Below are 27,262 nucleotides of genomic sequence, written 5' to 3' on the forward strand. Positions count from 1 at the left end.
ACTCCCAATCCATCCCTCCCCACCTCCCCTCCCCCTTGGCAACCACACGTCTGTTCTCTCTCTGTGAGTCTGTTTTTGTTTCATAGATAAGTTCATTTGTGTCATATTTTAGATTCCACATATAAGTGATATCATATTGTTATAGAGTGTGTATGTGACCCAGTAATTCTACCCTTTGTTATGACATAGCAGTAATGCATGCGTATGCCCACCAAAAGCCATGAACCGGAAGTTCAGTGCAGTATTATTCATAACAGCCCTCAACTGGAAACTCCACAGATGTCCATCAACACTGGATGTGTAATGTGTGCTGTGTTCACCCAGTGGAATACTACCCAGCAATGAGGTGAATGATCTACAACCACATACAGTACTGATGACTCTCATGAGAGAATTTACTGCATGATTCCATTTATATCAGGTGCAAAACAAATCTATCATCAGAAGTTAGGACAGAGGTTGCCCTGGGGGAGAGGTAGTAATGAGAATGGAATGTGACGGGGCTTCTGTTCTGCTTCTGTTCCGTTTCTTGATGAAGGTTCTGTGCTCAGTTTGTGAAAATTCTTCAAGCCCTACATTTAGATATGTGCAAGTAGGTTATACTTTAGTAAATAGTGAGTGGTTTTTTTAAAAAACTTAGGCAGAAAGGAGTAGTTTTATCATCCCGGAAAAACTGAGCTACCTGCTTAAGGACAATAATATTGCACATCAGACAGAGGTTTTTGTTGAGACAGGGATCTGGGCTGCACGCATTCTGAGCAAATCTCAAACTTCGGAAGAATTCACTGAACCCTTTTTATGGTCATCGAAACAAGGGGCCCTGGAGCCCATGCCCTTGGTGTAACTGGATTACATCTGTCTTCTGGGTCTCCATCACTCCACGCCCCAATTCTCACCCCACCCCAATTTGACTCATAGCCTCCATTCCTGCTTTATAGAACTTCCTTTTCTGCTTGGTTGCTTTTCCTTTTATCTCCAGGTATCTTATTGTCTTGCCATCTGGCATTTTCATTCCATCAACTCTTTTACATTCTTATGTGATTCTTTCTCAACCTCTTTTTTATTTTTATTTTTATTTATTTATTTATTTTTTTTGCGGTATGCGGGCCTCTCACTGTTGTGGCCTCCCCCGTTGCGGAGCACAGGCTCCGGACGCGCAGGCTCCGGACGCGCAGGCTCAGCGGCCATGGCTCACGGGCCCAGCCGCTCCGCGGCATATGGGATCCTCCCAGACCGGGGCACGAACCCGTATCCCCTGCATCGGCAGGCGGACTCTCAACCACTTGCGCCACCAGGGAGGCCCACCTCTTTTTATTTTATCACCTGCTTTGGGTGGTTGGGATTTTGCATTAACGTTCCTCATCTTTTTAAGCCCTGGTTCAATTCTGGATTCTTTCCTGGTCTTCCTGCCCTGCAAGGCCACATCTCATCAGGCTGGAGTCTGTCTTTCTCTCTTGGGCTTGTCTGTTTTCCTTCCTATCACTCCTAATGACACAGACATGACCTGATGGGAGGATAGAGCACGTTTTCCTTCTCTTGCTTGGGTTAGTTTTATTCAGCAAATTCCACGCCATGTTTGCTTTGGTTGGGGAGGTGGTGATGGTGATGTCGAGTCATCTTGTTGAGCCTGCTGGCACAGAGTGACATACGTAGTAAACTGAACATTCTAGGCCTTTTGTTTTACAAGATCAGCGATTTCTGTGCACTTGGTATTCTGAACCCGTGAGCCAGATTTTCCATTTATCCTGATTACATTTCAAACGTTAGATTTTATCCATTATTCCAGCCTGTCAAGATATTTTCCAATCTTAATTCAGTCGCCCAAGATCACATTTATCCCTCCAAGCTCCCGATAAGCCTCCATCTCAGCATTCAGTGATGACAATGCCTGTCAGAGGAGGACAAGCACTGTGGATGAAGCCTCAGTGCCGACCACGGCTGCTTGCTCCAGATAAAGAGAGAACAGATGATGGACAGCAGCCCAATCAAGGCTTTGGTATTTAAAGGATACACTCTTGGATCGTTTTTTATCTTACACTTCTGGCTTCCAGTTCAATACCTCAGTTCCTTGGACCTGCTCCTCAAAGGCTGTGGACCAGAGATGGGGGTTGTAAAAGAAAGTTTCAAAGATAGGTTCCTTAGTGGCTTTCTGGCCACTTTTTTGTGTTTCCTGTTCTACCCTTGGAGCCCACAGTGAAGATGACCAGAACAGTAGGCTTTTCAGCTGCATTAGAGAGTATACACAAACCACCTAACTGCCCAAATGGGGAAACTGAGGTGCAGTAAAATTAAGTTCCTGGCCTGGTCTTGGCCTTGTTTCTGGATGATGGTGCCAGGGCTGGAAAACTAGTCCCTTTGCTCCAAACTGGACCATCTCAGCCAGGTGACCATGGCCTGTGCCTGCCCCCACTACCTGGAGGGCCAATGTGCCTCCAGAGTTTTCTGGAAAACATTCATTTCTTTCTTTTTTTTAGGTACTTAAATTTTTTTTTATTTTTTTTACTATTTATTCATTTATTTTTACTGTTTAAATTAAAACATTTATTGAAGTATAGTTGGTTTACCTTTGGTAACCAGAAGTCTGTTTTCTATGTCTGTGAGTCTATTTTTGTTTTGTAAATAAGTTCATTTGTATCATTTTTAGATTCCACATACAAGTAGTATCATATGCTATCATAATTGTTATTATTTATTTTCAGTGAGTTATAGTTGAGGTATGACAATATTATGGAAGTTTTAGGTGTACAATATTATGGAAGTTTTAGATGTACAACACAGTAATTCTCTAGTTTTAAAGGTTATTTCCATTTATATTTATTATAAAATATTGGCTGTATGCCTTGTATTGTACTGTATATCTTTGTTGCTTATCTATTTTATAGGTAGTAGTTTGTATCTCCCAATCCCCTACCCCTATCTTGCCCCTCCCCCTTCCCTCTCTCCACTGGTAACCACTAGTTTGTTCTCCATATCTGTGAGTCTGTTTCCTTTTTGTTATATTCACTACTTTAGAAAACATTAGTTTCTTATTAAAATATACAAGGATAGATGGTGGCATAGAATGCAAAAACCACTTGGATTTTAAAAATGAAACAAGAGGATCAAAGAAATGTGCATTTGCTAATTACTTGGGCCATGGATGCCAGGTCCCTCCAACAGTACAAAAATAGATTATTTAACCTCATGGAACAATTTTAAAGAAGAGAAATAAGACTTCAGATAGACTTAATGAATGTAACAGCACTGCTTGTAGAGGTACACCTGTGGGGAGGGGGTTCCATCATTTTTTCCTTTCTGCTATTATTATTATTATAAGCTATTTGTAGAGTGTGACCAGTGCATAGAACGTAAAAGAAAACGTTTTCTTTCAGCTAAGAAGCCTTTGTCAGGTTACTGGGTATGTCACGGAGTCCCCTCTATGACATACAGGTTCATTCATTTAGCTTTATGAGGACATTGGCCAGTTCTTGCAAAATTCCAAGGAAGCAGAAGGACTACCTGATTGAGACCCATTTCCCCTGGCTGTGGACTGACTCTATTATCCACAATTAAAGGTGACTCTGGATGGCATCCTTTTGTAGGCAAATTTCTAACCCAAGAACGTGTTTCAGCTCTGAGCATTGTCGAACTGAATGTTGCTATGAGACTGCAGCTATTTATTCCCCCAAGATGTTTTCTGAAAGAACTGTGATGGGGCTCTGGTAACAGAGTGTATTTTTCATAGCTACACAATCATTTTTATTCTCTCTTCTTTAAAAAGAAAAAAAAATCCCCACCATTTGTATAACATTGCCCGTGAATACATTAGAATGTTAGAGGGGTGATGCATGCCAGAAGGCTTGGCAGGTAGGAGCCCTTTCCACTGTTTAAATCTGATGATGTTGTAGAAGGTATATTTGCCTTGAAAAGCCAAAGATCATCAAGATTTCACTGAATGCTCCAATTGTGTGCATAAAGGATTAAAAATATACCCCCCCCCTTTAACCTCTTGGATACCTCTTGGAATAATAGTTACAGATACATGGGTTTTAGAGTAAATACATTATCAATATCTTCTTCAATCAGTACCTTGGTGGGTGCGTGTTTATTTCACAATAGAGATGTATAGAGAATATCTATTGATTTTGCCTGCCCATTATCCTTTCCTTCTTTTTCAGCTAAAACACCTCAGTTTTCCTTGGGGACTCACTCTCTCCAGGGTGATGGTCAAAATATATAAAAACTGGAGTGACATGGGTACTACCATGCTCGACCAATCAGGGTGGATGTTGACTGTAACAGCCGTTGAACCCAGCCTTCCTCATTAGATACACTTTCAATGAGTCTTGAAACTGAGATGCCCTGCCCTTCCTTCTCCAAGGGCCAGGCATGAACCAAGCCAAACAGATTCTGTGTCCTGAGAATTTGCATATTGATCAGCAACACAGGCAGGGCTGAAAACACTTGACACGGGTGTGTCCCAAAGGTGTGGCCCTGCTTCCTGTCCTTTCTAAGACCTCATTGCTCAGCTTTTTCTTTGATTCTATAAGCTACCACCATATCTACCCAATACATTTTTTTTGCTTATATTTCCCAGAATTCATTTCTGTTGCTTGCAACCAAGAAACTCTAAGACAGTAATTCAGAAAATAAGATCATAAAACAAATTTTCCATAACGGGAAGGAATCCTGTTTTCCTGGGTAATTTTATTATAAAATTGTAGAAATAATTCTGTGGAAGGAAAAAAAAGCCTTCAAAAGAATAAGTAGGAAATATGATGAAAATGAAATTAAGAAAAGCAGAGTTGTGGGGCAAAGCACTCAGTTTACTGGTTGGTGTGACAAAGGACTTGAACTAAATAGAGAAGTGCTAAGCTTTCTGTGAGTTGCTATCCCTACCTGGGTTTTTAAAAAAATTTTATTTAAAGTAGCTTCCTACTTTTAGAATTCCCCTTTGACCTTTAGTCACTAGACTAAATCCTCCAGAACATGTTTCTTGAACTCCAATGCACATATAAATTGCTTGGAAGATTTTTCTTTTCTTTCTTTCTTTCTTTTTCTTTCTTTCTTTCTTCCTTCCTTCCTTCCTTCCTTCCTTCCTTCCTTTCCTTTCCTTTCCTTTCTTTCTTCTGTGCCAGGTCTTAGTTGCGGCACACAGGGTCTTTAGTTGTGGCATGCGGTATCTTTTTTAGTTGCAGCTTGTGGACTCTTAGTTGCGGTATCCATGCAGGATATAGTTCCCTGACCAGGGATCAAACCCGGGCCCCCCTGCATTGGGAGCGTGGAGTCTTAGCCACTGGACCACCAGGGAAGTCCAGATCTTTTTCTTTTTAATGTAATATTTTATTTGTTGAGGGGTGGATACATCCTTCATTTCTTTCTCTTTTTTTTTGATAAATTTATTTATTTTTGGCTGCATTGGGTCTTTGTTGCTGTGCGCAGGCTTTCTCTAGTTGTGGCGAGCGGGGGCTGCTCTTCCTTGCGCGGGCTTCTCATTGCAGTGGCTTCTCTTGTTGCAGAGCACGGGCTCTAGGCGTGCAGGCTTCAGTAGTTGTGGCTCGCGGGCTCTAGAGCGCAGGCTCAGTAGTGGCACACGGGCTTAGTTGCTCCATGGCATGTGGGATCTTCCCGGACCAGGGCTTGAACCAGTGTATCCTGCATTGCCAGGCGGACTGTGCCACCAGGGAAGCCCCCCCCCCTTTTTTTTAATTGAAGTATAGTTGATTTACAACATTGTGTTAGTTTCAGGTGTACAGCAAAGTAGTTCAGTTATACATACATATTTTTTTTCAGATGCTTTTCCCTTATAGGTTATTACAAAATATTGAGTATAGTTCCCTATGCTATACAGTAGGTCCTTGTTGGTTATCTATTTTACATATAGTAGCGTGTATATGTTAATCCCAAATTCCTAATTTACCCCTCCCCCCTTCCCCTTTGGTAACCATAAGTTTGTGTTCTATGTGTGTGGTGGAGCATCTTATTAAAATGCAGTCTGATTTTACATTTCCATCAAGCTCCCCGTGATGCCAGTGCTGCTGGCCAGAGGACCACAATTTGAACAGCGAGGCTCCAGGTCAGAATATTTTGCTCCAGCCCAGGTTTCTCAGATTCCCCATTCAGGGCTTCCAGACTACCTCCCTTTGTCTCTGTAGAGCACACTTGTCATACCACTCCAAGCCGGCAGGCGGCACCAGCGCCCTCCTAGGGTCCCTGCTGAACTGATTGCTCGCTAAGAACCAGTTGGTATATTTCAGAAGGATTCATGTAAAGGGAGCTTAAGAATCTCCCAAGTAAGCATAGTTCATTGCATTTGGTTATAGTTTGGACCTCCAAGCAAAATGACCACTGAGGGGGGAATTCTTGCTAAGTATTTTGATAACCCTTTTTTTTTCTTCTGATTTAAAAATCATCTGTCCATGCCTCACTGTGGAGATGTGGCTCTTTACATTTGTAATTGGAAAGTAAGAGGTGCTTTAGCAAAGCCTGCTGCAGTTAGATTTTAGAGGGCTTTCTCACGTGTCATCGTACTGCTAGAAGAATCTTTACTACCGCTATTATTCCCATGTTACAGATGAGAAAACAAAAGCACAGAGAAGAGGATTTAGTGACTTGTCTACTGCAACAAAGGGAGTGAGGAATAGTTGAGATCCAGCCTTGAGCTTCAGCTCAAAACCCTCAGTCTTTACGGTGTATGGAGAAACAAACAACAACAGCAATAACAACAAACAAACACACAAAAAAACCAACACCTGGGTTCTTTTCTGCATTAAACCTTGTTCTTCTCAACAATGTTGACATTTAACTAATCTTTGTTAAGGATAAGGGTTTCAATTTGAGGAATTCCTGGGTTCCTGATCACAGGAACTGGAATACGGAGAGTTCTGGGCATAACTTCTCCCTAAATACAATGATACACTTTGGATACAATGATCTGTGATTGCAAGTCTTCTACAAACTTTGTATTTATTTACCATAGCCAAGGAGTCCCTGTCCTACATGTGGTATCGAAGTTCCCTTTGAAAAATTTCTGGGGAGGTTAGGCATTAAAGTAAAGGGAACATTTTGAATACATTTAGAATTTAAAAAAAGGCTTTTGTGTGCTTGCGTGGAGGGGAGTTTAGGGGAGTCGATGTCTCATCTTGGAGGTTTTGCAGCCACAGTAAACTCGGGGGGTTACTCCCACCCCCTTCCTTCACCCCTCCTCCCACCATCCAATCTGGTGCAAGGAAGTTGCTGTCGCCCCACAGCCAAGCATAGCGGGTTCTTGAGCATCGAATCTCAGAGTGGGAAGGGCTGCTGTGGGTGATCTCGAGGAACCTCCAGATCTTCAAGCATTTTGCCAAATGGGTTCTGTGGGAGGTTAACACCGAGTATTAGGGGGACCGTGTTTCCGTGGTCATGCCACGAGTCAGTTGAGAAACACTGGTTTAAGTGAAGTCACAGAAGTTTCTTTTCCCCAGGGCTCCTTGGAGGTGTTCATGTGCGTGTGTGTGGAAGGGAGATCTTTAAGAATGGGGCTTGGGCCTCCCTGGTGGCGCAGTGGTTGAGAGTCCGCCTGCCGATGCAGGGGACATGGGTTCGTGCCCTGGTTTGGGAAGATCCCACATGCCGCGGAGCGGCTGGGCCCGTGAGCCATGGCCGCTGAGCCTGTGCGTCCGGAGCCTGTGCTCCGCAGCGGGAGAGGCCACAACAGTGAGAGAGGCCCACATACCACAAAAAAAAAAAAAAAAAAAAAAAAAGATCTGGAGAAGGAAGGATTTATCATTACTTGCAGCAAGTAAGGAGAACACTGGGGATCAGTGTCTCCCCAGATAGCAAGATTGGGGAAGTTTTAAGCTAAGCGTCCATGCACATTCGTGAATGGGCTTGAGCAGAGGAGAATTCAGCATAGAATTGGGGCAAAGGTCGACAGAGTCCAAGCTTTAGTTGATAGAAGTCGCGAGGGTCAACCTCATCATTCCTTCCTCCACCTGGGTGGGGACCTTAGTTCCTGATCGCAAAGATGTGTATCAGATTGTTATATATATCTCCCTCTTGAGGAGGAACTAGACTCTGTTTTATTGCTGAGCTACTGTTTCTTGACAGCTCTTCCTTCATTCCTGCATACCCTCACTTCTCTTAAGATCCTTGATTACTGAGACCTGTTCAAGGGCAAGCACTGTGGCCAGACTTACATCACAAAATAGCTTCTCTTAATGTCAACAAAGCCATGCCTGGTTCTCTTTCTCTGGGGACCCCCCTACCCTATCTGCTTACAGCTCCGCACCTGGGTTTTGCACTGGGCCCTACAAACGATGTAGCTGTCCCCCTGCCTACGGAGGACCCAGAGAGGGAGCTGGGTCTTGGCCTAAACATTTCCTAGTCTTTCCTCTCCTTTCTCTCGGTACTCTTCTTAGCTTCCTCTTTCCACCTGTATTGGCTCCCTCCTCCCGTATCTCCTCCTGCTTCCCTGCTTTCTGCATCTCCCATCCTCCTCCTTATGCCTTCCCTTTACCCTCTGTCTTCTACCCGTGGACGTGTGATCTTTTCTCCAGCCCAAATTTAAAGATCCCCGGAATAAACCTCTCTAATGTTTCCTTAGCTCTCTTGGCACTTGTGATTGGGATGTGCCATGTACTGTAGCGAACTTCACACTCTGGAGGGTGGTCAGCCCTGAATTGTGCTGTCAAAATAATACTGGATGTTACCACTGTGCTCCAGGCACTGCTGCATTCTCTAGTTTGTATCTGGGAATTCAGGGAGAGGCGCACAGAACACAGAAGAAAGCAGAAAGAGAACACATTTCGATGTCTTTAAAGCTGTCCTTTCCGAGACTAATAGCCTCTTTTGTCTAAACGTATTACATTGATGATTTGAAGTGAAATGTTGTTGGCACCCTCTTACAGTTAAAGGAAAGGATCAGTGCAGTGCCCCTCAGCACATCAAGGGAAGCATCAGAAGTGAAGACGGGTTACAGCATCTCTCACTGACAACCAGGAAAGACCCACTTACCGTAACAAGGCAAACTTCCCTGCAGGCTTTCAGAGTCATCAAAGACCACCCTTCCTGTCCAACCCTGTTTCCACCTCTCTCCCTTAACTTCCATTGTTGTCAAGGTGTTTTTGTTTTTTGTTTTTTTGTTTTTTTTGCGGTACGCGGGCCTCTCACTGTTGTGGCCTCTCCCGTTGCGGAGCACAGGCTCCGGATGCGCAGGCTCAGCGGCCATGGCTCACGGGCCCAGCCACTCCGCGGCATGTGGGATCTTCCCAGCCCGGGGCACGAACCCGATGTCCCTTGCATCGGCAGGCGGACTCTCAACCACTGCGCCACCAGGGAAGCCCTTTTTTTTTTTTTTTTTTTTTTTTTTGCGGTACGCAGGCCTCTCACTGTCGTGGCCTCTCCCGTTGCGGAGCACAGGCTCCGGACGCGCAGGTTCAGCGGCCACGGCTCACAGGCCCAGCCGCTCCGCGGCATGTGGGATCTTCCCAGACCGGGGCACAAACCCGTGTCCCCTGCATCGGCAGGCGGACTCTCAACCACTGCGCCACCAGGGAAGTCCAAGGTGTTTTTTTGTTTTTGTTTTTGTTGTTGTTTTGGCAAGTAATATAAATTTAAATCAAACCACTGTAAGGAAAGATAAGGAGATATATTGGTTCCTTATAACTGATCAGTATAAGGGTTGGGAATGGCTTCAGGTATAGCTGGATTCAGGAGTCCAAATGATGTCATCTGGACTCCTTGCCCCCTCCTTCTCTGTGATCCCTACTTTCCTTTGGGCCATATTCTCTGTCCAGATCTCGCCACATAGAGGCCAAGATTGCCCCCTCAGTTTACACTCTTCATGGCTTATGATCTAGAGAAAATGTCATTCCCCCAAGGGTTCTGTAGCAAAACTGGAGGGGAGATTCTGATTGGCCCAGCCAGGTTATGAGTCATAGCTGATGAGCCCACCCCTCAGCCAATCACAGTGACCTGGAGAATGCAGTGTGCTGGGATTGGCCCATGAGGGTCACATGCCCACCCACCTGCTGCTGGTGGTGGTGCTGGAAGGAAGAATGAACTCTTGCCCCATAAGGTAGGGTGGGTTCTCTTAAAAAAGAGGGTTCCAGGGCTTCCCTGGTGGTGCAGTGGTTAAGAATCCGCCTGCCAATGCAGGGGACATGGGTTCGAGCCCTGGTCCGGGAAGATCCCACATGCCGCAGAGCAACTAAGCCCGGGCGCCGCAACTACTGAGCCTGTGCACCTAGAACCCACCTCAGTGAGAAGCCCACGCACTGCAACGAAGAGTAGCCCCTTCTCACCACAACTAGAGAAAGCCCGAGCGCAGCAATGAAGACCCAATGTGGCCAAAAATAAATAAATAAAATAAATTTATTAAAAAAAAAAAAAGAGGGTTCCTAGTACTAGAAGAGGGAATGTGTGTCCAAAATGACAACTCAGGTGACGCTGCCTTCTCGGTCTGTCCCATGACTCCTCCCCTCTCCCACACTTTGCTTACATCTGCCTCAGGGCCTTTGTGTGGCTCTAATCCCCGCCTTTTCTCCACTTTCCTAAACCCAACCAGGCCCCTCAAGGCTGAACCCGTAATGACCACTCAGAAAGTACTTTATGGGCTCTTTTGGGAGCCAATAGAACACTGAAGAGGTTTCACAAGGGAGACAGATCCTTTGTTGATCTGAAGACAGGTATCCTAGCTACCTATCTTCTTCACGCTTCTGTGAGACTGTGCTGATCAAGGCTTTTTAGTTGAAAGGATCAGAGAGACACAGGAGTTAGTACAAATGAAAGGGCGGTTGGCTCAAGGGCATCTCCTGGAACCAAAGAACAGCTAGCTGAACCCAGGGGACTCTGGAAGCCCTGGGGCTCCAAGATGAGACCAGTCCCGTGGGTGCTCCCGTCCTCGTGTCTGTCTGTCTGCTCGGTGCTCCTGCTTCCCTCAGCAGCTGCCTGTGTCTGATTGCTCTTCACGGTGCTCTCTGGGGGAGAGGTGGCGGGCTGGCGTCGGCACCTTTTAGTTCCCATGCCCACCATTCTCTGGGGCTCTTTGCTTGGGTTTTTGAGAAAAAAAAAAAGAACACATTTGATCACTGAGCAGCCAATGTATCAGCTGTCTTTGGGCATCCCCCACTAGTCCAGTAGTCTGTTCATCAGGGTCATGTAGCACACACGTGGTTGACCAGGCCATGGGTGGGAGCGGGTCTCAGAAGAGTGGGTGTGGGCTGAGCAGGCGCCCCAAAACATGCCTCTCATGGGTACGTGGAGCAGGTGTTTCACAGGCTAATCGGTTAAAGCTGAGAGAAGTTAAATGACTCACACAAGGCCACCCAGCCAGGGAGAGGTGACTCGGGTGTCTGTCCACTGCTTTTTGGTCACTTCTAATGAAGAGGGGATGCCCAAAACCCTGAGCATTGATTAGCTCCCTGAGGCCGCGAGGCTCTGGGAAAGGAGCCAGGCAAGAGGCTGGGTTTCAGTGGACCCCACGGTGAGTACTGAACTAGACCCTGGAGTGGAGAGGAATTAAGACACTGGGGGGCTTCCCTGGTGGCTCAGTGGTTGGGAGTCTGCCTGCCAATGCAGGGGACACGGGTTCGAGCCCTGGTCTGGGAAGATCCCACATGCCACGGAGCACCTAAGCCCGTGCACCACGACTACTGAGCCCACATGCCACAGCTACTGAAGCCTGCGTGCCTAGAGCCCATGCTCCGCAACAAAAGAAGCTACCGCAATGAGAAGCCCCGCACACCGCAACGAAGAGTAGCCCCTGCCCGCTGCAACTAGAGAAAAACCGTGGGCAGTAACGAAGACCCAACGCAGCCAAAAATAATAAAAAAATAAAAATAAAAAAAATTCATATTCACTACTTAGCAAAGTATGTGTAATTGAGAGATTTGTTCATTTGGGGTTTCATAAAAGGTTAGCTGAGTTGTTGACATTAAAAGAGCATTAACCTAGAAGCCATGTTTAAATAACTGAATATTTTTCAAAATCTAGCCTGTGCTCCCAGGGGCTGGAGGCCTGGTGAGGATCTTGACACATTGGTGGGCTCGTGACATGTCCGACGACTGTGGCCTTGAAGGGATTTAGGCTGAGTGTGGCCAGATCTGTTTTCTAAAAAAAAAAAAATCCAGAAGGCTGAATTTTGGGGAAGTCTCTCATTTTTTTGCATATTGGCAACAGTCTTAAAATTTTAAAACACTGAGGGCCAAACTAAACCAGATTTACAGGCTTGATTCAGTGAGAGGGTTGTTGCTTTTCAACATCAAAAGAAGTCCCTTATTGGAGAGGTAAGGTCACAGAAGCCCAGGGCAGAGAGGGAGCAGTTGCAGAAGAACAGACAGGCCTGGGGGACCTTTCCGGGCCAGACAGGTGATGCTCCTCTTCACTGAGAGGTTAGCGGCTCGCCCAGGAGAGCAGACGCTCATGTAGACTCTGAATTCCCCTGCAGCACGGGAGAATTCTCTCCTCCAGTTGCTGGGAAGGTTGTCCACTGACAGCTCGCAGCTGTGCACCGTCTCTGGAAACTGGTTTCACTCCAGAAAGTTGCCTCCACAAGATACACCCCTTTCTCAGGGCAGCTGGCATCCAACGAACCCGCAATCCCACCCCACTTTGTCCTGAAGGACCAGCCCCGCTCTGAGCTCCCCACAGGGTGGGCTGAGGCCTTCGTTGAGACTGCATGGCAGGGAGACCTCTCCCTCCATCCCGTCCAGCCTGTCTCTTGCCCACACGCTGTCGATGCCGAGGGCTCCTCCCTGCAGGCTAAGCTCTAACTCTGCTCCTGCCCCCCTGGAACATGACCTGTGACCCTTAGCTCCCCTCTGTCTCTTTCCTGTGTCCCAAGTAAGTGTATTTTAATGAGCAAGGCCAACCTAAGATAGTAGCAATTTTTTAAAAAAATAATTTATTTTATTTTATTTATTTTTGGCTGCATTGGGTCTTCATTGCGGTGCGGGGGCTTCTCATTGCGGTGGCTTCTCTTGCTGCGGAGCACGGGCTCTAAGCTCACGGACTCAGTAGTTGTGGCGCATGGGCTTAGTTGCTTCGTGGTATGTGGGATCTTCCAGGACCAGGGCTTGAACCTATGTACCCTGCATTGGCAGGGGGATTCTTAACCACTGCACCAACAGGGAAGCCCGGTAGTAGCAATTTTTGCTGAAGACATTTTCCTCAGAGATTTTTCTTCAAGAGATCTAATTTGAACAGAGCCTCCCTTTACACACACCTATTCAAAACACAGGGCCTCACGAAAACATGTAAGAGCCACGCAGGAACCTCTTTTTTTCAGGCCAGCATAATCATTTTTTTGGGGAGGGGATATAATCGACGTATAACATTATACTTGCTTAGAGTATACAACATAATGATTTGACCTTTGTATATATTGTGAATGATTGCAACAAGTCCAGTAAACATCCATCAGCACTCATAGTTACAAAACATTTTTTTCCCTATGATGAGAACTTTAAAATCCACTCTCTTAGCAATTTTCAAGTATACAATAAGGTATTATTAACTATAGTCATCATGCTCTACATTACACCCCCAGGACTTATCTTTTTTATAACTTCAAGTTTGAACCTTTTGACCCCCTTTACCCATTGCCCTGATACCTCCCACTCCCCATCCCTGTCAACCATCAATCAGTTCTCGGTTCTCTATATCTATGAGCTTGGTTTTTTGTTTTGTTTTAGATTCTACATGTAGATGAGATTATACAGTATTTGTCTTTCTCTGACTTATTTCACTTAGCATAATGCCCTCAAGGTCCATCCATGTTGTCCCAAATGGCAAGATTTCATTCTTTTTTATGGCTGAATAATATTCCATTGTATATCTATACCATATTTTCTTTATCCATTCATCCATCCATGGACACTTAAGTTGTTTCCATGTCTTGGCTATTGTAAATAATGCTGCAATGAACATGGGGGTGCATATATTTTTTGAGTTAGTGTCTTCATTTTCTTCAGATAAATACACAGAGGAAGAATTGCTGGATCATACAGTAGTTCTATTTTTAATTTTTTGAGGAACCTCCATACTGCTTTCCACAGTAGCTGCACTAATTTACATTCCCACCAACAGTGCACAAGGGGTCCCTTTTCTCCACATCTTTGTCAACATTCGTTAACTGTTGTCTTTTTGATAATAGCCATTCTGACAGGTGTGAGGTGATTATCTCACTGTGGTTTTGATCTGCAGAGGAGCCTTCTGGAATGCCTGTTCAACAAACCAACTGCCTCTCCCTTCAAGTGTCAAACCTGAGTGAGTTTGCAGTCCCTGTCACCAGCATCTGACGAAACAATATTCCAATATTCTAGTCTTACAATTCTCATTGTAAGAGTAGAGGCTAAGACCTGGGTCACAGTGTCTCTACCTGTGTTAGATGTCAGGATTCTCCAGAGGCCAGTCCTTGGAATCAACTCAGGAATTGATGGGAGTCATTTAAATATACCAGGTTCAGGGAGAAAAAAGCACTGGTTGGGGGTGCTGGGAATTTTGCTTCTTTTGCCTAATGACTATATGAATAAAGTTAACTTACTTGAGCCTTTCTCTTCTAAGTCTTAACAACCCACCTTGGAAGGGTTTATTTTATAACATCTTTGGAAGGACTATTCATTTTTTTTTTTTTTTTTTTTGCGGTACGCGGGCCTCTCACTGTTGTGGCCTCCCCCGTTGCGGAGCACAGGCTCCGGATGCGCAGGCCCAGCGGCCACGGCTCACGGGCCCAGCCGCTCCGCGGCATATGGGATCCTCCCAGACCGGGGCACGAACCCGTATCCCCTGCATCGGCAGGCGGACTCTTAACCACTGCGCCACCAGGGAGGCCCAGGACTATTCATTTTTATGAATAGTAATAATAATACTGGGGTGGCTATCATAGGAGAGAGGGTCCAAGCAGATGAGAATGAAAAGGAAAATGATCATGTTCCCCTACTACATTTGCAGATTCAAGGGGAATAGTTAAATATCAACTGAGATCAGGATGACAGCTATTACATATTTTCCCAGGGCTGCTACTAAATAAATATTAAATATTTTTAAATAAATTTATTTTATAAATAATGAAGTATTAATTTAATTTATTCAATAATGTAATAATTAATTTAATAATTAAATGGATTTATTTAATAAATAAAATTATTGAATACATTTATTTACTTATAATTAAATATTAAATACATATTGTTTCCTCCTCAGCTCCACTCACTACCTCATTTACAGTGTCTACCTAACTGTGAACCCAAGCTCAGGTAAAATAAATTAAAGAGTAATATAAATTCTGAAGGTACTTAAGACAATGTTGTAATATAGTATCATTTCAGGACCAGAATCTTCTGGTCTTGGCCTGCATGTGTTTTCAGGATCAGAACAAGAAGAAGAACATTTGCCATCTTCCCCCTTAATGACCTCAAAAGTAAACATCTGCCCTTTTCAGAATCTCCCACTACAAAACAAGCCAGCTCTCTTCCCCAGCCCCCCATCCTCTCCAAGTCATAATGGAAAGTGCAAGAGTTTTAAAGATGGGGTTTGACATTCGCAAACAGGAAGTGTGGATGAAAGCAAAGCTAAGTCAGGTATAGAGTAAAACAAATTTAATCTGTCCAAAGCTGAGAACAATCAGTTCCAGATATTTCTAAATTTTTTTCTTGAATAAGCGGGTCCTTACTCTGAGCGAAGAATTCATACTGGTAGACAGGTTTCTTGGAAAGGATGATACTCAAACTTCTTTTAGTAACAAACAAACACTTTAGGAAAAAGGGAATGCATTTAGCAAGAGAAGGAGAGAAATGGTACATACTATTTTGATTATGAGACCTAGGAAGATATGATTGTGTAACTGGTTTAGCATTCTGGGGTGTAAACATCCTGAAACCATGGTATATGATAAACTTGGTCTTCTTTCTGAAAGGGTTACAGCCTGGGAAAGAGCTGTTATTCTAGAAGTTTGGCCTATTACTTGATAAAGCTGAGTTTTAAGAGTAATAGGGAAAAATACCTTTATAAACCAGTAAGAAAATGTCAAAATATTCAAATTAAAAATAGGCAATTAAAAAAGTTAAAAAAAAGAGTAATAGGGAAAAATAAAATCTAACAATTCTTTTAAAATAAATAATAAATAAAAATAAACATGCTCTCCCTCCTCCACTGCTGCCGCCTCACTCTTCTGTGGCTCCTGGTGCTGCTTGTGTGCTCGTTCGCTGCGGACCTGGTCCCTCTTTTGGGAAGCGGCCGCAGGGGAGACTCCTGCATTTGCCTTGGCTGAGGAAAAGCCCAAGGAAGGAGTCAAGACTGAGAACAACCATCATATTAATTTGAAGGTGGTGGGGCAGGACGGTTCCGTGGTGCAGTTGAAGATTAAGAGGCATGCACCATTTGTTTATTTTTGTTTTTATTTCCATTTCTCTAGGAGATGGGTCCAAAAGGATCTTGCTGTGATTTATGTCATAGAGTGTTCTGCCTATGTTTTCCTCTAAGAGTTGGATAGTTTCTGGCCTTACATTTAGGTCTTTAATCCATTTTGAGCTTATTTTTGTGTATGGTGTTAGGGAGTGTTCTAATCTCATACTTTTACATGTACCTGTCCAGTTTTCCCAGCACCACTTATTGAAGAGGCTATCCTTTCTCCACTGTACATTACTGCCTCCTTTATCAAAGATAAGGTGACCATATGTGCATGGATTTATCTCTGGGCTTTCTATCCTGTTCCATTGATCTATCTTTCTGTTTTTGTGCCAGTACCATACTGTCTTGATTAATGTAGCTTTGTAGTATAGTCTGAAGTCTGGGAGCCTGATTCCTCCAGCTCCGTTTTTCTTTCTCTGGATTGCTTTGGCTATTCGGGGTCTTTTGTGTTTCCATACAAATTGTGAAATTTTTTGTTCTAGTTCTGTGAAAAATGCCAGTGGTAGTTTGATAGGGATTGCATTGAATCTGTAGATTGCTTTGGGTAGTAGAGTCATTTTTACAATGTTGATTCTTCCAATCCAAGAACATGGCATATCTCTCCATCTATTTGTATCATCTTTAATTTCTTTCATCAGTGTCTTATAATTTTCTGCATACAGGTCTTTTGTCTCCTTAGGTAGGTTTATTCCTAGATATCTTATTCCTTTTGTTGCAATGGTAAATGGGAATGTTTTCTTGATTTCACAGAAACCATAAACAAGACCAAAAGACAACCCTTAGAATGGGAGAAAATATTTGCAAATGAAGCAACTGACAAAGGATTAATCTCCGAAATTTACTAGCAGCTCATGCAGCTCAATAACAAAAAAACAAAAAACCCAATCCAAAAATGGGCAGAAGACCTCAATAGACATTTCTTCAAAGAAGATATACAGACTGCCAACAAACACATGAAAGAATGCTCAACATCATTAATCATTAAAGAAATGCAAATCAAAACTACAATGAGATATCATCTCACACCAGTCAGAATGGCCATCATCAAAAAATCTAGAAACAATAAATGCTGGAGAGGGTGTGGAGAAAAGGGAACACTCTTGCACTGCTGGTGGGAATGTGAATTGGTACAGCCACTATGGAGAACAGTATGGAGATTCCTTAAAAAACTACAAATAGAACTACCATATGACCCAGCAATCCCACTACTGGGCATATACCCTGAGAAAACCATAATTCAAAAAGAGTCATGTACCAAAACGTTCATTGCAGCTCTATTCACAATAGCCCGGAGCTGGAAACAACCTAAGTGTCCATCATCGGATGAATGGATAAAGAAGATGTGGCACATATATACAATGGAATATTACTCAGCCATAAAAAGAAACGAAATTGAGCTATTTGTAATGAGGTGGATGGACCTAGAGTCTGTCATACAGAGCGAAGTAAGTCAGAAAGAGAAAGATAAATACCGTATGCTCACACATATATACGGAATCTAAGGGAAAAAAAAAATGTCATGAAGAACCCAGGGGTAAGACAGGAATAGACACAGACCAACTAGAGAATGGACTTGAGGATAGGAGGAGGGGGAGGGGTAAGCTGTGACAAAGTGAGAGAGTGGCATGGACATATATACACTACCCAACGTAAAATAGATAGCTAGTGGGAAGCAGCTGCATAGCACAGGGAGATCAGCTCGGTGCTTTGTGACCACCTAGAGGGGTGGGATAGGGAGGGTGGGAGGGAGGGAGATGCGAGGGGGAAGGGATATGGGAACATGTGTGTGTGACTGATTCACTTTGTTATGAAGCAGAAACTAGCACACCATTGTAAAGCAATTATACTCCAATAAAGATTTTTTTAAAAAAAAGAGGCATACACCACTTAGTAAACCAATGAAAGCCTATTGTGAAAAAAGGCCTATTGACAGGCTTTGTCAATGAGGCAGATCAGATTCCGATTTGATGGGCAGCCAATCAATGAAACAGACACACCTGCACAGTTGGAAATGGAGGATGAAAATACACTTGATGTGTTTCAGCAGCAGACAGAAGGTGTCTACTGAAAAGGGAACCTGCTACTTTACTCCAGAATTCTGTTCCTCCAGACCAAGAAGACATTCTCAATTAGAAAACCGCAATTTGGTTCCACCACATCCTGACTACTACAGTATAGTTTCTCTATTCTTTCATTTTCCCCTTCCCCATTCCTTTATTGTACCTAAAGTAACTGGTGTACGTGCACAAGCGTATTGCATTTTTTTTTTAACTAGATGGCCAATGGTATGTTTCGATCGACATCAAATGGAGATGGAATGGGGAAGAATACTGGTTCTGTGAAGATACCCCCTTTTCTCCATTACTGGTATGCTCATCAGCTCTTTATATTCCAGTAAGTTATTTTGCGCTCACTGTTTAACAAAAAAAGAACAACATAAAAATTCTTGCAAACCTTGTTCAACTGGAGAATTTTAATATTTTTCATTTATCATTGTAAAACCAAAGACAATTTTATAATTTTTTTGAACGTAACTGTTACATGTAGGGCAGTCGGTCATTAAGTAGGGATAAATTACTCTAAAAGAAATGAATCCTAGATAGTTTTCCCTTCAAGTCAAGCGTCTTGTTGTTTAAATAAACTGCTTGTTAAAAAAAAAACAAAAAAACAAAACCAGGGCTTCCCTCGTGGCGCAGTGGTTGAGAGTCCGCCTGCCGATGCAGGGGACGGACACGGGTTCGTACCCCGGTCTGGGAGGATCCCACATGCCGTGGAGCGGCTGGGCCCATGAGCCATGGCCGCTGAGCCTGCGCGTCCGGAGCCTGTGCTCCGCAACGGGAGAGCCCACAACAGTGAGAGGCCCGCGTACCGCAAAAAACAAAAACAAAAAACCGCGCATGGCTCCTGAAATGCACCTTATTTTCATTATTTCCTATGAAATGGGTGTAGTAGGAAGAATAAAGGTCTCCAAAGATGTCCGTTATCTAATCCCTAGAATTGGTGACTATGCTGTGTTACCTGGCAAGGAGGAGCTAAGATCGCACGTGGATGAGGCTGCTGATCAGCTGACTTTGAAATGGGGAGATTAGCCTGCATTATCCATGTGGGCACAATATAGTCACGAAGGTCCTTAAAAGCCTGTGCGGGAGGCAGCGCAGACGCAGTGTCAGAGTGATGCAGCGCGAGAAAGATGTCATTGGCCAGAGCTGGCTTGAGGGTGGGAGGGACCCATGAGCCAAGGAATACGGGCCTCAGCAAACTGGAAAAGGGAAGGAAACAGATTCTCCCCGAGAGTCTCGAGAAAGGAATGCAGCCCTGCCCACACCCTGATTTTAGCCCCGTGAGTCCCATTTCAGACTTCTGACCTCCAGATAGTACATTTGTGTTGTTTCACTAAGTTTGTAGTAATGTGTTACCCCAGCAATAAGCAAGTCATGTAGAAGGTCAGTCAAGGAGAAACAAAATTCACTGATGAAACTTCTTATTTAGTTTTTAAAATAATATTGTTACCATCAAAGTACACAGCTGTTTTATGCTCAGATATTTTGTTCCATGTGACCCACTTCTGCAAAATATCAGTTAGTCCTGTTTTGTACACATTTTTTCTTTTGGATAAAAACTAGTGTTTATTACATGAAACACTTTTTTTTTTTTTGACCAGGAGGGATTATTTTGTCCTTTATTAGCTGGCTATTAGAAATGACTTACAACAATGTCCAAGCTTTTTATTTCCAATCAGAAATTATCTTGGAGTAGCAAATAGGGGAAAAATAGTTGTGAGCCTTTTTTTTTTTTTTTTTTTTTTTTTTTTTGTGGTACACAGGCCTCTCACTGTTGTGGCCTCTCCCGTTGTGGAGCACAGGCTCCGGACGCGCAGGCTCAGCAGCCATGGCTCACGGGCCCAGCCGTTCCGCAGCACGTGGAATCTTCCCGGACCGGGGCACGAACCTGTGTCCCCTGCATCAGCAGACAGACTCTCAACCACTGCACCACCAGGGAAGCCCAGTTGTGAGCCTTTTATATTTCCATCAGCTGTCCCCAAATAATCTAGGTGCGATAAATGAATTCATGGGGAAAAATGCCTGGGTAGCTGCAATTTATAATATTTTTCAGTTACCAATTTATATGTTAGAACACAGGGGTTTGATCAATCAAAGAAAATCATTTGCAATAACGGGGATTCCAAGAGCCTGGGATGTTGCTTCGTACATACCACAAGTTTTGAGACGATAAAAGCAACACTTGTTTTAGAAGGAAAAAAAAGAAAAAAAAGTAAATGCTGAGAGGAATGAATAATGCAGCTATTGAAAGGCACCTATAGACAGAGCTGAGTCACAGACATGCAATAATTCAGAATATTCAGAACACTGTGAGAAAAGGGTGCTTTTCCCAAGCTGGGGTGTCTCTGCCTCCTGCCCTGGAAGTGGTGCTCCCCCCACCCTCCCTGGGGCTCTACACTTTTTTGATTCTAAAGCTCCACAATCATTATTGTCCTTCACTCTCAGGCTTTTTAAAAGAAAACACTTAGATGTCTCCATAACACATTTTCCCCCTCCTTTTCAAAAGGAAGAGAAGAAAGCCTTCTGAGGAGAGAAGATACCTTTTCAGTGACCCTTGTAACCAACCAAAGAATTCAATTCAATCCAACAAAGAGTTACTCAGATAAGAAAACTGACCCAAACACGATGGGGAAAGGGTTTGATGCTGATTACAAATCCTCAGCTGTTGTGCATTTATTCTTTACAGTTAGAAGAGGTGGTGGCAGGACTTCCGTGGCAGCCCAGTGGTTAAGACTAGGCGCTTTCAGTGCAGGGGGCACAGGTTTGATCCCTGGTCAGGGAACTAAGATCTCATATGTCGCGAGGTGCGGCCAAAAAAAGAAGAAGTAGTGGGGAGCTGATACTTGCTATGGACTGAATTGTGCCCCCCCACCAACTTCCTGTGTTGAAGTCCTAACTCTTAGTACCTCAGAATGGGACTGTATTTGGAGACAGGGCCTTTAAAGAGGTGATTACCCTAAAAGGGGGTCCTTAGCCTGGGGCCTAATCCCACATGACTGGTGTCCTTATAAGAAGAGGAGATTAAGGGGCTTCCCTGGTGGCACAGTGGTTGAGTGTCTGCCTGCTGATGCAGGGGACACGGGTTCGTGCCCCGGTCCGCCAAGATCCCACATGCCGTGGAGCAGCTGGGCCCGTGAGCCATGGCCGCTGAGCCTGTGCGTCCGGAGCCTGTGCTCCGCAACGGGAGAGGCCACAGCAGGGAGAGGCCCGCGTACCGCAAAAAAAAAAAAAAAAGAGGAGATTCGGACAGCGGGGAACACCAGGGATGCTTGCACGTGGAGGAAAGACCATGTGGGGACACAGTGAGAAGGCAGCCACTTGCAAGCCAAAAAGAGAGTTCCCAGCCCTGCCCACAGCTTGATCTCAGAGTTCTAGCCTCCAGAACAGCGAGAGAATCCATTTCTGTTGTGTAAGCCAGCCAGTCTGCAGTGCCTTGTTAGGGCAGCCTGAGCAAACGAATACAGTACGTACTTGTAAAGCGAGACTCTCGGACCCCATTGGAGACATCACAGTTGTGACTTAGCAGCGGCCCAGACAGAAACTCTCGGGTGCCAGCGTGGAAGCCCGTTGCTGGCTCCTGCCAGAGGCTCAGCACCGCCCTTCCACCCTGGCCGGCAGTATTCAATTCTTGCTTGACCCCTTTGCCTCTTTCCCTGTGCACCTCGGAAGCCTGGGGAAGCTGTGGCTTCTCCGCCTTTGCATTTCTCCCCGTCTTCAGCCCCGGATGTTACACAGCACAGAGCAGGCAGTTTTAAATGCTGATTAAATCAGGGCTCGTCTCTAATCAGTGTGCAGTCCTTACCTCCCCCCAAAAGTATGGTAATGATGACCATCCCTGGCTACACTAAATGGACCAACAGACTCTCTGAAAAGATGGCACAGTGGGTCAGGATGGGACATGAGGTCTTCCAGTCGGGATTCCTGCAGACACTGTGTCTCACGTTGGATTCCTCCAAAATTGACTAGTCTTCTGCCTCTGGGCAGACACTGGACTGGGCCATGGGAACGTGGGGATGAAGGAGCTGTCCCCTCTAGGAGCAGGTAGAGCTGTCCTCTCTTCCCTAGAATACAATGTGATAAGCGTCATACCCGTGGGCTGCCTGTACCAGCTCCGGAGATGGAGTGACAGGTTCTGTTTGGGAGGCCGGGCAATCCAGGGCTAGGAAAGCAACTGGAGATCCAGCCTGGGGGGATGAGGCAGTGGCCCTCTGATCTTGGCAAATTCCTCAGTCTCTTTGTGGTTTAAATGGAAGCTATAGACCATATTTTGGAAAGTTGGTGTAAATATAAAATAAAAAATTGAATTAGAAACTGCATAATGGGACTTCCCTGGTGGCACAGAGGTTAAGAATCCACCTGCCAATGCAGGGGACCCGGGTTCGAGCCCTGGTCCGGGAAGATGCCACACGCTGCGGAGCAACTAAGCCTGTGTGCCACAACTACTGAGCCTGTGCCCTAGAGTCCGTGAGCCACCACTACTGAGCCCGCGTGCCACAACTACTGAAGCCCACGTGCCTAGAGCCCATGCTCTGCAACAAGAGAAGCCACTGCAATGAGAAGCCCGCACACCGCAACGAAGAGTAGCCCCGCCTCGCCACAACTAGAGAAAGTCCGCGTGCAGCAACAAAGACCCAACACAGCCAAAAATAAATAAATAAATAAATAAATAACTTAAAAAAAAAAGAAACTGCATAATGTAATGCCTCACCCATCGTAAGTGATTTGTAACCATGAGGAAGAAGAGAGCCCCTCAGAGGAGATGATGGGCCAGCCTGACCTCGAACAGAGAGCAGGAGCACGCCGGACAGAGGAGAACTTGGATGGAAAGCGGTAGACCAGGCAGAGGACCAAGGAGAAAAAAGGTGCTGTTCGGGGACCCCTGGGTCACCCATGTCAATGTTAGGAATATTGTGGGAAATCAGGAAGGCAGAAAGGGACTTCAGTGCCAGGTGAAAAAGTGCCAGGCCTTTGTTCTATATTGAGCAGAGAGACTTTTCCAGAGAGTGTGTGACAGAGGGTTAGAAGGTGGACGTAGAGGAGGAAGGGATAGGGTCAGTCCAAGCTGCCGCCCATTTTTCCAGCCTGGGCTCTGCTTCCTTAGATGGTAAGGCCAGAGACTGACCTGGGAAACAGAAGGGGTTAGTGGGACTTGTTTGTTGTTGTTTGGGGAAGGTGTAAAGTAGACACGATGAGATTATGCTCATGTTCAGGTCATGAGGCTTTTGGGGTATCCAGGGAGAGATGCCTAGTGAGCTTGTCAAAAAAGAGTAGCCTTTTGTCAATCAGTCAGGGATCCATAGTGTCCCCAACATGGGCTAGTACTGTTCTAAGTTTTTCCTATATCACCCCATCTCATAACATCCCTGTGAGAGGGACAATATCATGAGCCTCATTTTAAGGATGAGGACTGTGATGGACTGAATTGTGTCTGTCCACAGCGCCCCTGCCCCAATTCATATGTTGAAGCCCTAACCCCCAATGTGACTATTTGGAGATAAGGCCTTATGGGAGATAATTAAGGTTATTTTTAAAATTAATTAACTAATTATTTATTTTGGCTGCGCTGGGTCTTCGTTGTCATGCACGGGCTTCTCTAGTTACGGCACATGGACTCAGTAGTTGCGGCACACGTGCTTAGTTGCAGCATGTGGGATCTTAGTTCCCGACCAGGGATCAAACCCGGGCCCCCTGCATTGCAAGCATGGAGTCTTAACCACTGGACTGCCAGGAAAGTCCCGATAATTTAGGTTAAATGAGGTCATAATGGTGGAGGCCTGGTCCAGTCGGGCTGGTGTCCTCATAAGAAGAGGAAGAGACATCAGAGCTCTCTCTCAGTGTGCACACAGAGGAATGGCCACGTGAGGTCACAGTGAGAAGGCAGCTGTCTGCAAGCCAGCAGGAGAGGTCTCACCAGAAACCAACCCTGACGGCACCTTGATCTTGAACTTCTAGGCTCCAGAACTGTAAGGAAAATGAATTTCTTTAATTTTGTTAAAAGATTTTTTTGATGTGTACCATTTTTAAAGTCTTTATTGAATTTGTTACAATATTGCTTCTATTTTATGTTTTCTTTTTTTGACCACAAGGCATGCGGGACCTTAGCTCCCTGACCAGGGATCAAACCCACACCCCCTGTGCTGGAAGGTGAAGTCTTAACCACTGGACCACCAGGGAAGTCCCTTTTAAATTTATTTTAAATTAAAGTAAATGTTTAAGTTACCCAGTCTACAGCATTCTGTTATGGCAGCCCAAGATGACTAATACAAGGGCAATTAAGCACAGAGACACTAAGTAACTTGTCCAAGGTCACACAGCTGGGACGGAACAGAGGCAAGATTTGGCTTAGGGCAGAATCTTTGCTTTTAACCACTAGCCTCTTTGCCTTTAACTACTGCCTTTCTAGGCAGTGTGTGTGTGTGTGGGGGGGCAACATCTCCACGTGAATGGAGAAAAAATGGGGCTGTCACTTTATTCCGAGAGGAGAGGTTGATTTCTGGGGCCCCACTGCACCGGTGTGCCTACCCTTGAAGCCTTGTGACTGTTGTGCTGAGGCTGCATGGCCACGTTCCAAGCTTCTCCATACACTTCTGTGAGACTAGGGAGGAGGACACTTCTGTAGGTTGGAGAATAAATGTGTGGTCTGAGGCAGGCGGAGCTGCAGACATGTGCTCTGGCATGTTCTGCTTATTGCATGTTGCCCAGGTGCTGGAGGCGTGGGAAAGGGTGGGAAAGGCTCTGCCCGGCCCTCACCCTCACCCTCACCCTCACCGGGCCAGCAGTACCTGTGAACTAAGTGAAGAGAGAATCCAATAGGTTACGATCGGGTAAATCATCCAGAGACCCACCACCATACACTAGTTACAGTTTGTTTTAAGAGGAGCTTTTTTTCTGTCCCATGTAGATGAATTAAAGATCAGCCTGGGGCAGGTGGAGGTGGAAAAAATAAAATCAGATTGGTTTTCACTTGGAGACCCGTGGGTGCATTCCTGGGCATTGTTCTATTTATTTATTTAATTGGCGTATAGTTGATTTACAATGCTGTGTTAATTTCTGCCGTACAGCAAAGGGATTCAGTTATACATATATATACATTTTTTTATATTCTTTTCCATTATGGATAATCATAGGATATTGAATACAGTTTTCTGTGCTGCACAGTAGAACCTTGCTGTTTATCCATCCTCTATATAATAGCTTACATCTCACCCCAAACGCCCACTCCACCCCTCCCCCACCCCGCTCCCCCTTGGCAACCACCAGTCTGTTCTCTATGTCCGCGATTCTGTTTCTGTCCTGGTCATTGTTTTGGATACTCAACTCCTTCCTCACTTTGAGGAGGGTTCCCCCACCACCACCCCGGTTGTTTGTTTGTCCCCTTGCCCTGAAGTTTCTGAAATATTCCACAGCTCTTTCCCTGCCAATTCTGCAGAAGGGCTGCTGTTGCTCAGAGCCTGTTCACAGCCAAGTGGGAGAGTTTCTCCACAAACTGCCATTTCAGTGAAAACAGAAAATAAAATGCAACCAAGCACGTTACAAGGGGGAGGCAGTGCTAAGTTCCTTGGCTGTGCTGCGGCCTGATTTGCCTGGCCCGTCCTCTCTGACCTTGACTTGCTTTGTATTGGTCTGTCCTGCTAGTTTGCATACTGAGGCTTCCTCGGTCTTTCCTCTGTAACTGAAGGTTTGTCATGACTGGGAAAGTGTCCTGCCTTCCCAAGTCCTCTTCTGAACACTCCTTCACCCCACTCCTAACATCTGCCCTTAGGGAAGAGAGCCTTGGTTAAACACATTGTTTACTAAGAAGTTGTTTTTAATATTGTCATTCCTCCCAGGTGACTTTGCATTTTCCAAGAGGGCTGATGTGTTTCCCAACACTAGTGGCAGATGAATCACCTGAAGCATTTATTGTGCTGTAGATTCAGATTCAGTGTGTCTGGGATAAGGCCTCCCCGAGACCCTGCATTTCTGACACTGGGCGGTGATGTTGCTGCTTGTCCAGGGACCTCACTTTGAGTAGCCGGGCTATAGACGAACACTGAATGGGTGAGTGGTTGTGAGGAACACTACTGGAATGGGTATTAGTCAGGGTTCTCCAAAGAAACAAAGCAATAGGAGATATCTATATTTATATAGATCGATATAGATATATGAAGAGATTTATTATAAGAAACTGGCTCATGTGATTATGGAAGCTGAGAAGTCCCAAGATCTGTAATTGGCAAGCTGGAGCCCCAGGAGAGCTGGTGTCAGTTTCAGTCTGAAGGCCTGCAGGCTGGGACCCAAGAAGAACTGGTGTTTCAGTTTGAGTCTGAAGGCAGGAAAAGACCCATGTCTCAGGGAATTCCTTGGTGGTCCAGTGGTTAGGACTCTGTGCTTTCACTGTGGAGGGTATAGGTTCGATCCCTGGTTGGGGAACTAAGATCCCGCAAGCTGTGTGGTGTGGCCAGAAAAAAAAAAAAGACTCATGTCTCAGCTCACATCATCAGGTCGGAGGAATTCTCTCTTACTCACAGGAGGGTCAGCCTTCCGGTTCTATTCAGGCCTTCAGCTGACTGCGTGAGGCCCCCTCACATTAGCAAGGGCAATCTGCTTTCCTCAGTCTACTGATTCAGACGTTAGCCTCCTCCAGAAACACCTTCACAGACATACCTAGACCAGATGTTTGGACATCCCCCCCCCTGCCCCCATGCCCTCGTCAAGTTGACACATAAAATGAACCCTCACAGGACGGGAGTGTCTATCCTCTTCTGGGATTTTCGTGGCCCCTGGGCTGTCCTGGCTTGTCTTCTTGGAATTCTCTAGTGAGAAGATCCAAGTGTGTCCCCTTGTAAGCTGAG

At 45.1% G+C, this 27,262-nt stretch overlaps 1 protein-coding gene across 1 annotated transcript; it reads left to right on the forward strand.

Annotated features, from left to right (window-relative positions):
- Positions 1 to 2,389: 2,389 nt before the first annotated feature.
- Positions 2,390 to 18,655, forward strand: LOC132490400 (small ubiquitin-related modifier 2-like). The gene is made up of 4 exons (XM_060098777.1): positions 2,390 to 2,426; positions 16,192 to 16,327; positions 18,245 to 18,286; positions 18,370 to 18,655. The coding sequence occupies exons 1-4, from the start codon at positions 2,390 to 2,392 to the stop codon at positions 18,434 to 18,436; spliced, it is 282 nt and encodes a 93-aa protein (XP_059954760.1). The 3' UTR covers positions 18,437 to 18,655.
- The last annotated feature ends 8,607 nt before the right edge of the window (positions 18,656 to 27,262 follow it).

Source organism: Mesoplodon densirostris, chromosome 5 (assembly GCF_025265405.1).
Source record: "Mesoplodon densirostris isolate mMesDen1 chromosome 5, mMesDen1 primary haplotype, whole genome shotgun sequence".
Classification (NCBI taxonomy): Eukaryota; Metazoa; Chordata; class Mammalia; order Artiodactyla; family Ziphiidae; genus Mesoplodon; species Mesoplodon densirostris.

Coding starts and splice junctions, on each gene's coding strand:
- LOC132490400 (XM_060098777.1), top strand. CDS start 2,390: ATGGCCTGTGCCTGCCCCCACTACCTGGAGGGCCAAT. Junction 2,427..16,191: donor CCACTACCTGGAGGGCCAAT/GTGCCTCCAGAG, acceptor TCTTTTGGGAAG/CGGCCGCAGGGGAGACTCCT. Junction 16,328..18,244: donor GTGCAGTTGAAGATTAAGAG/GCATGCACCATT, acceptor TAAAAAAAAGAG/GCATACACCACTTAGTAAAC.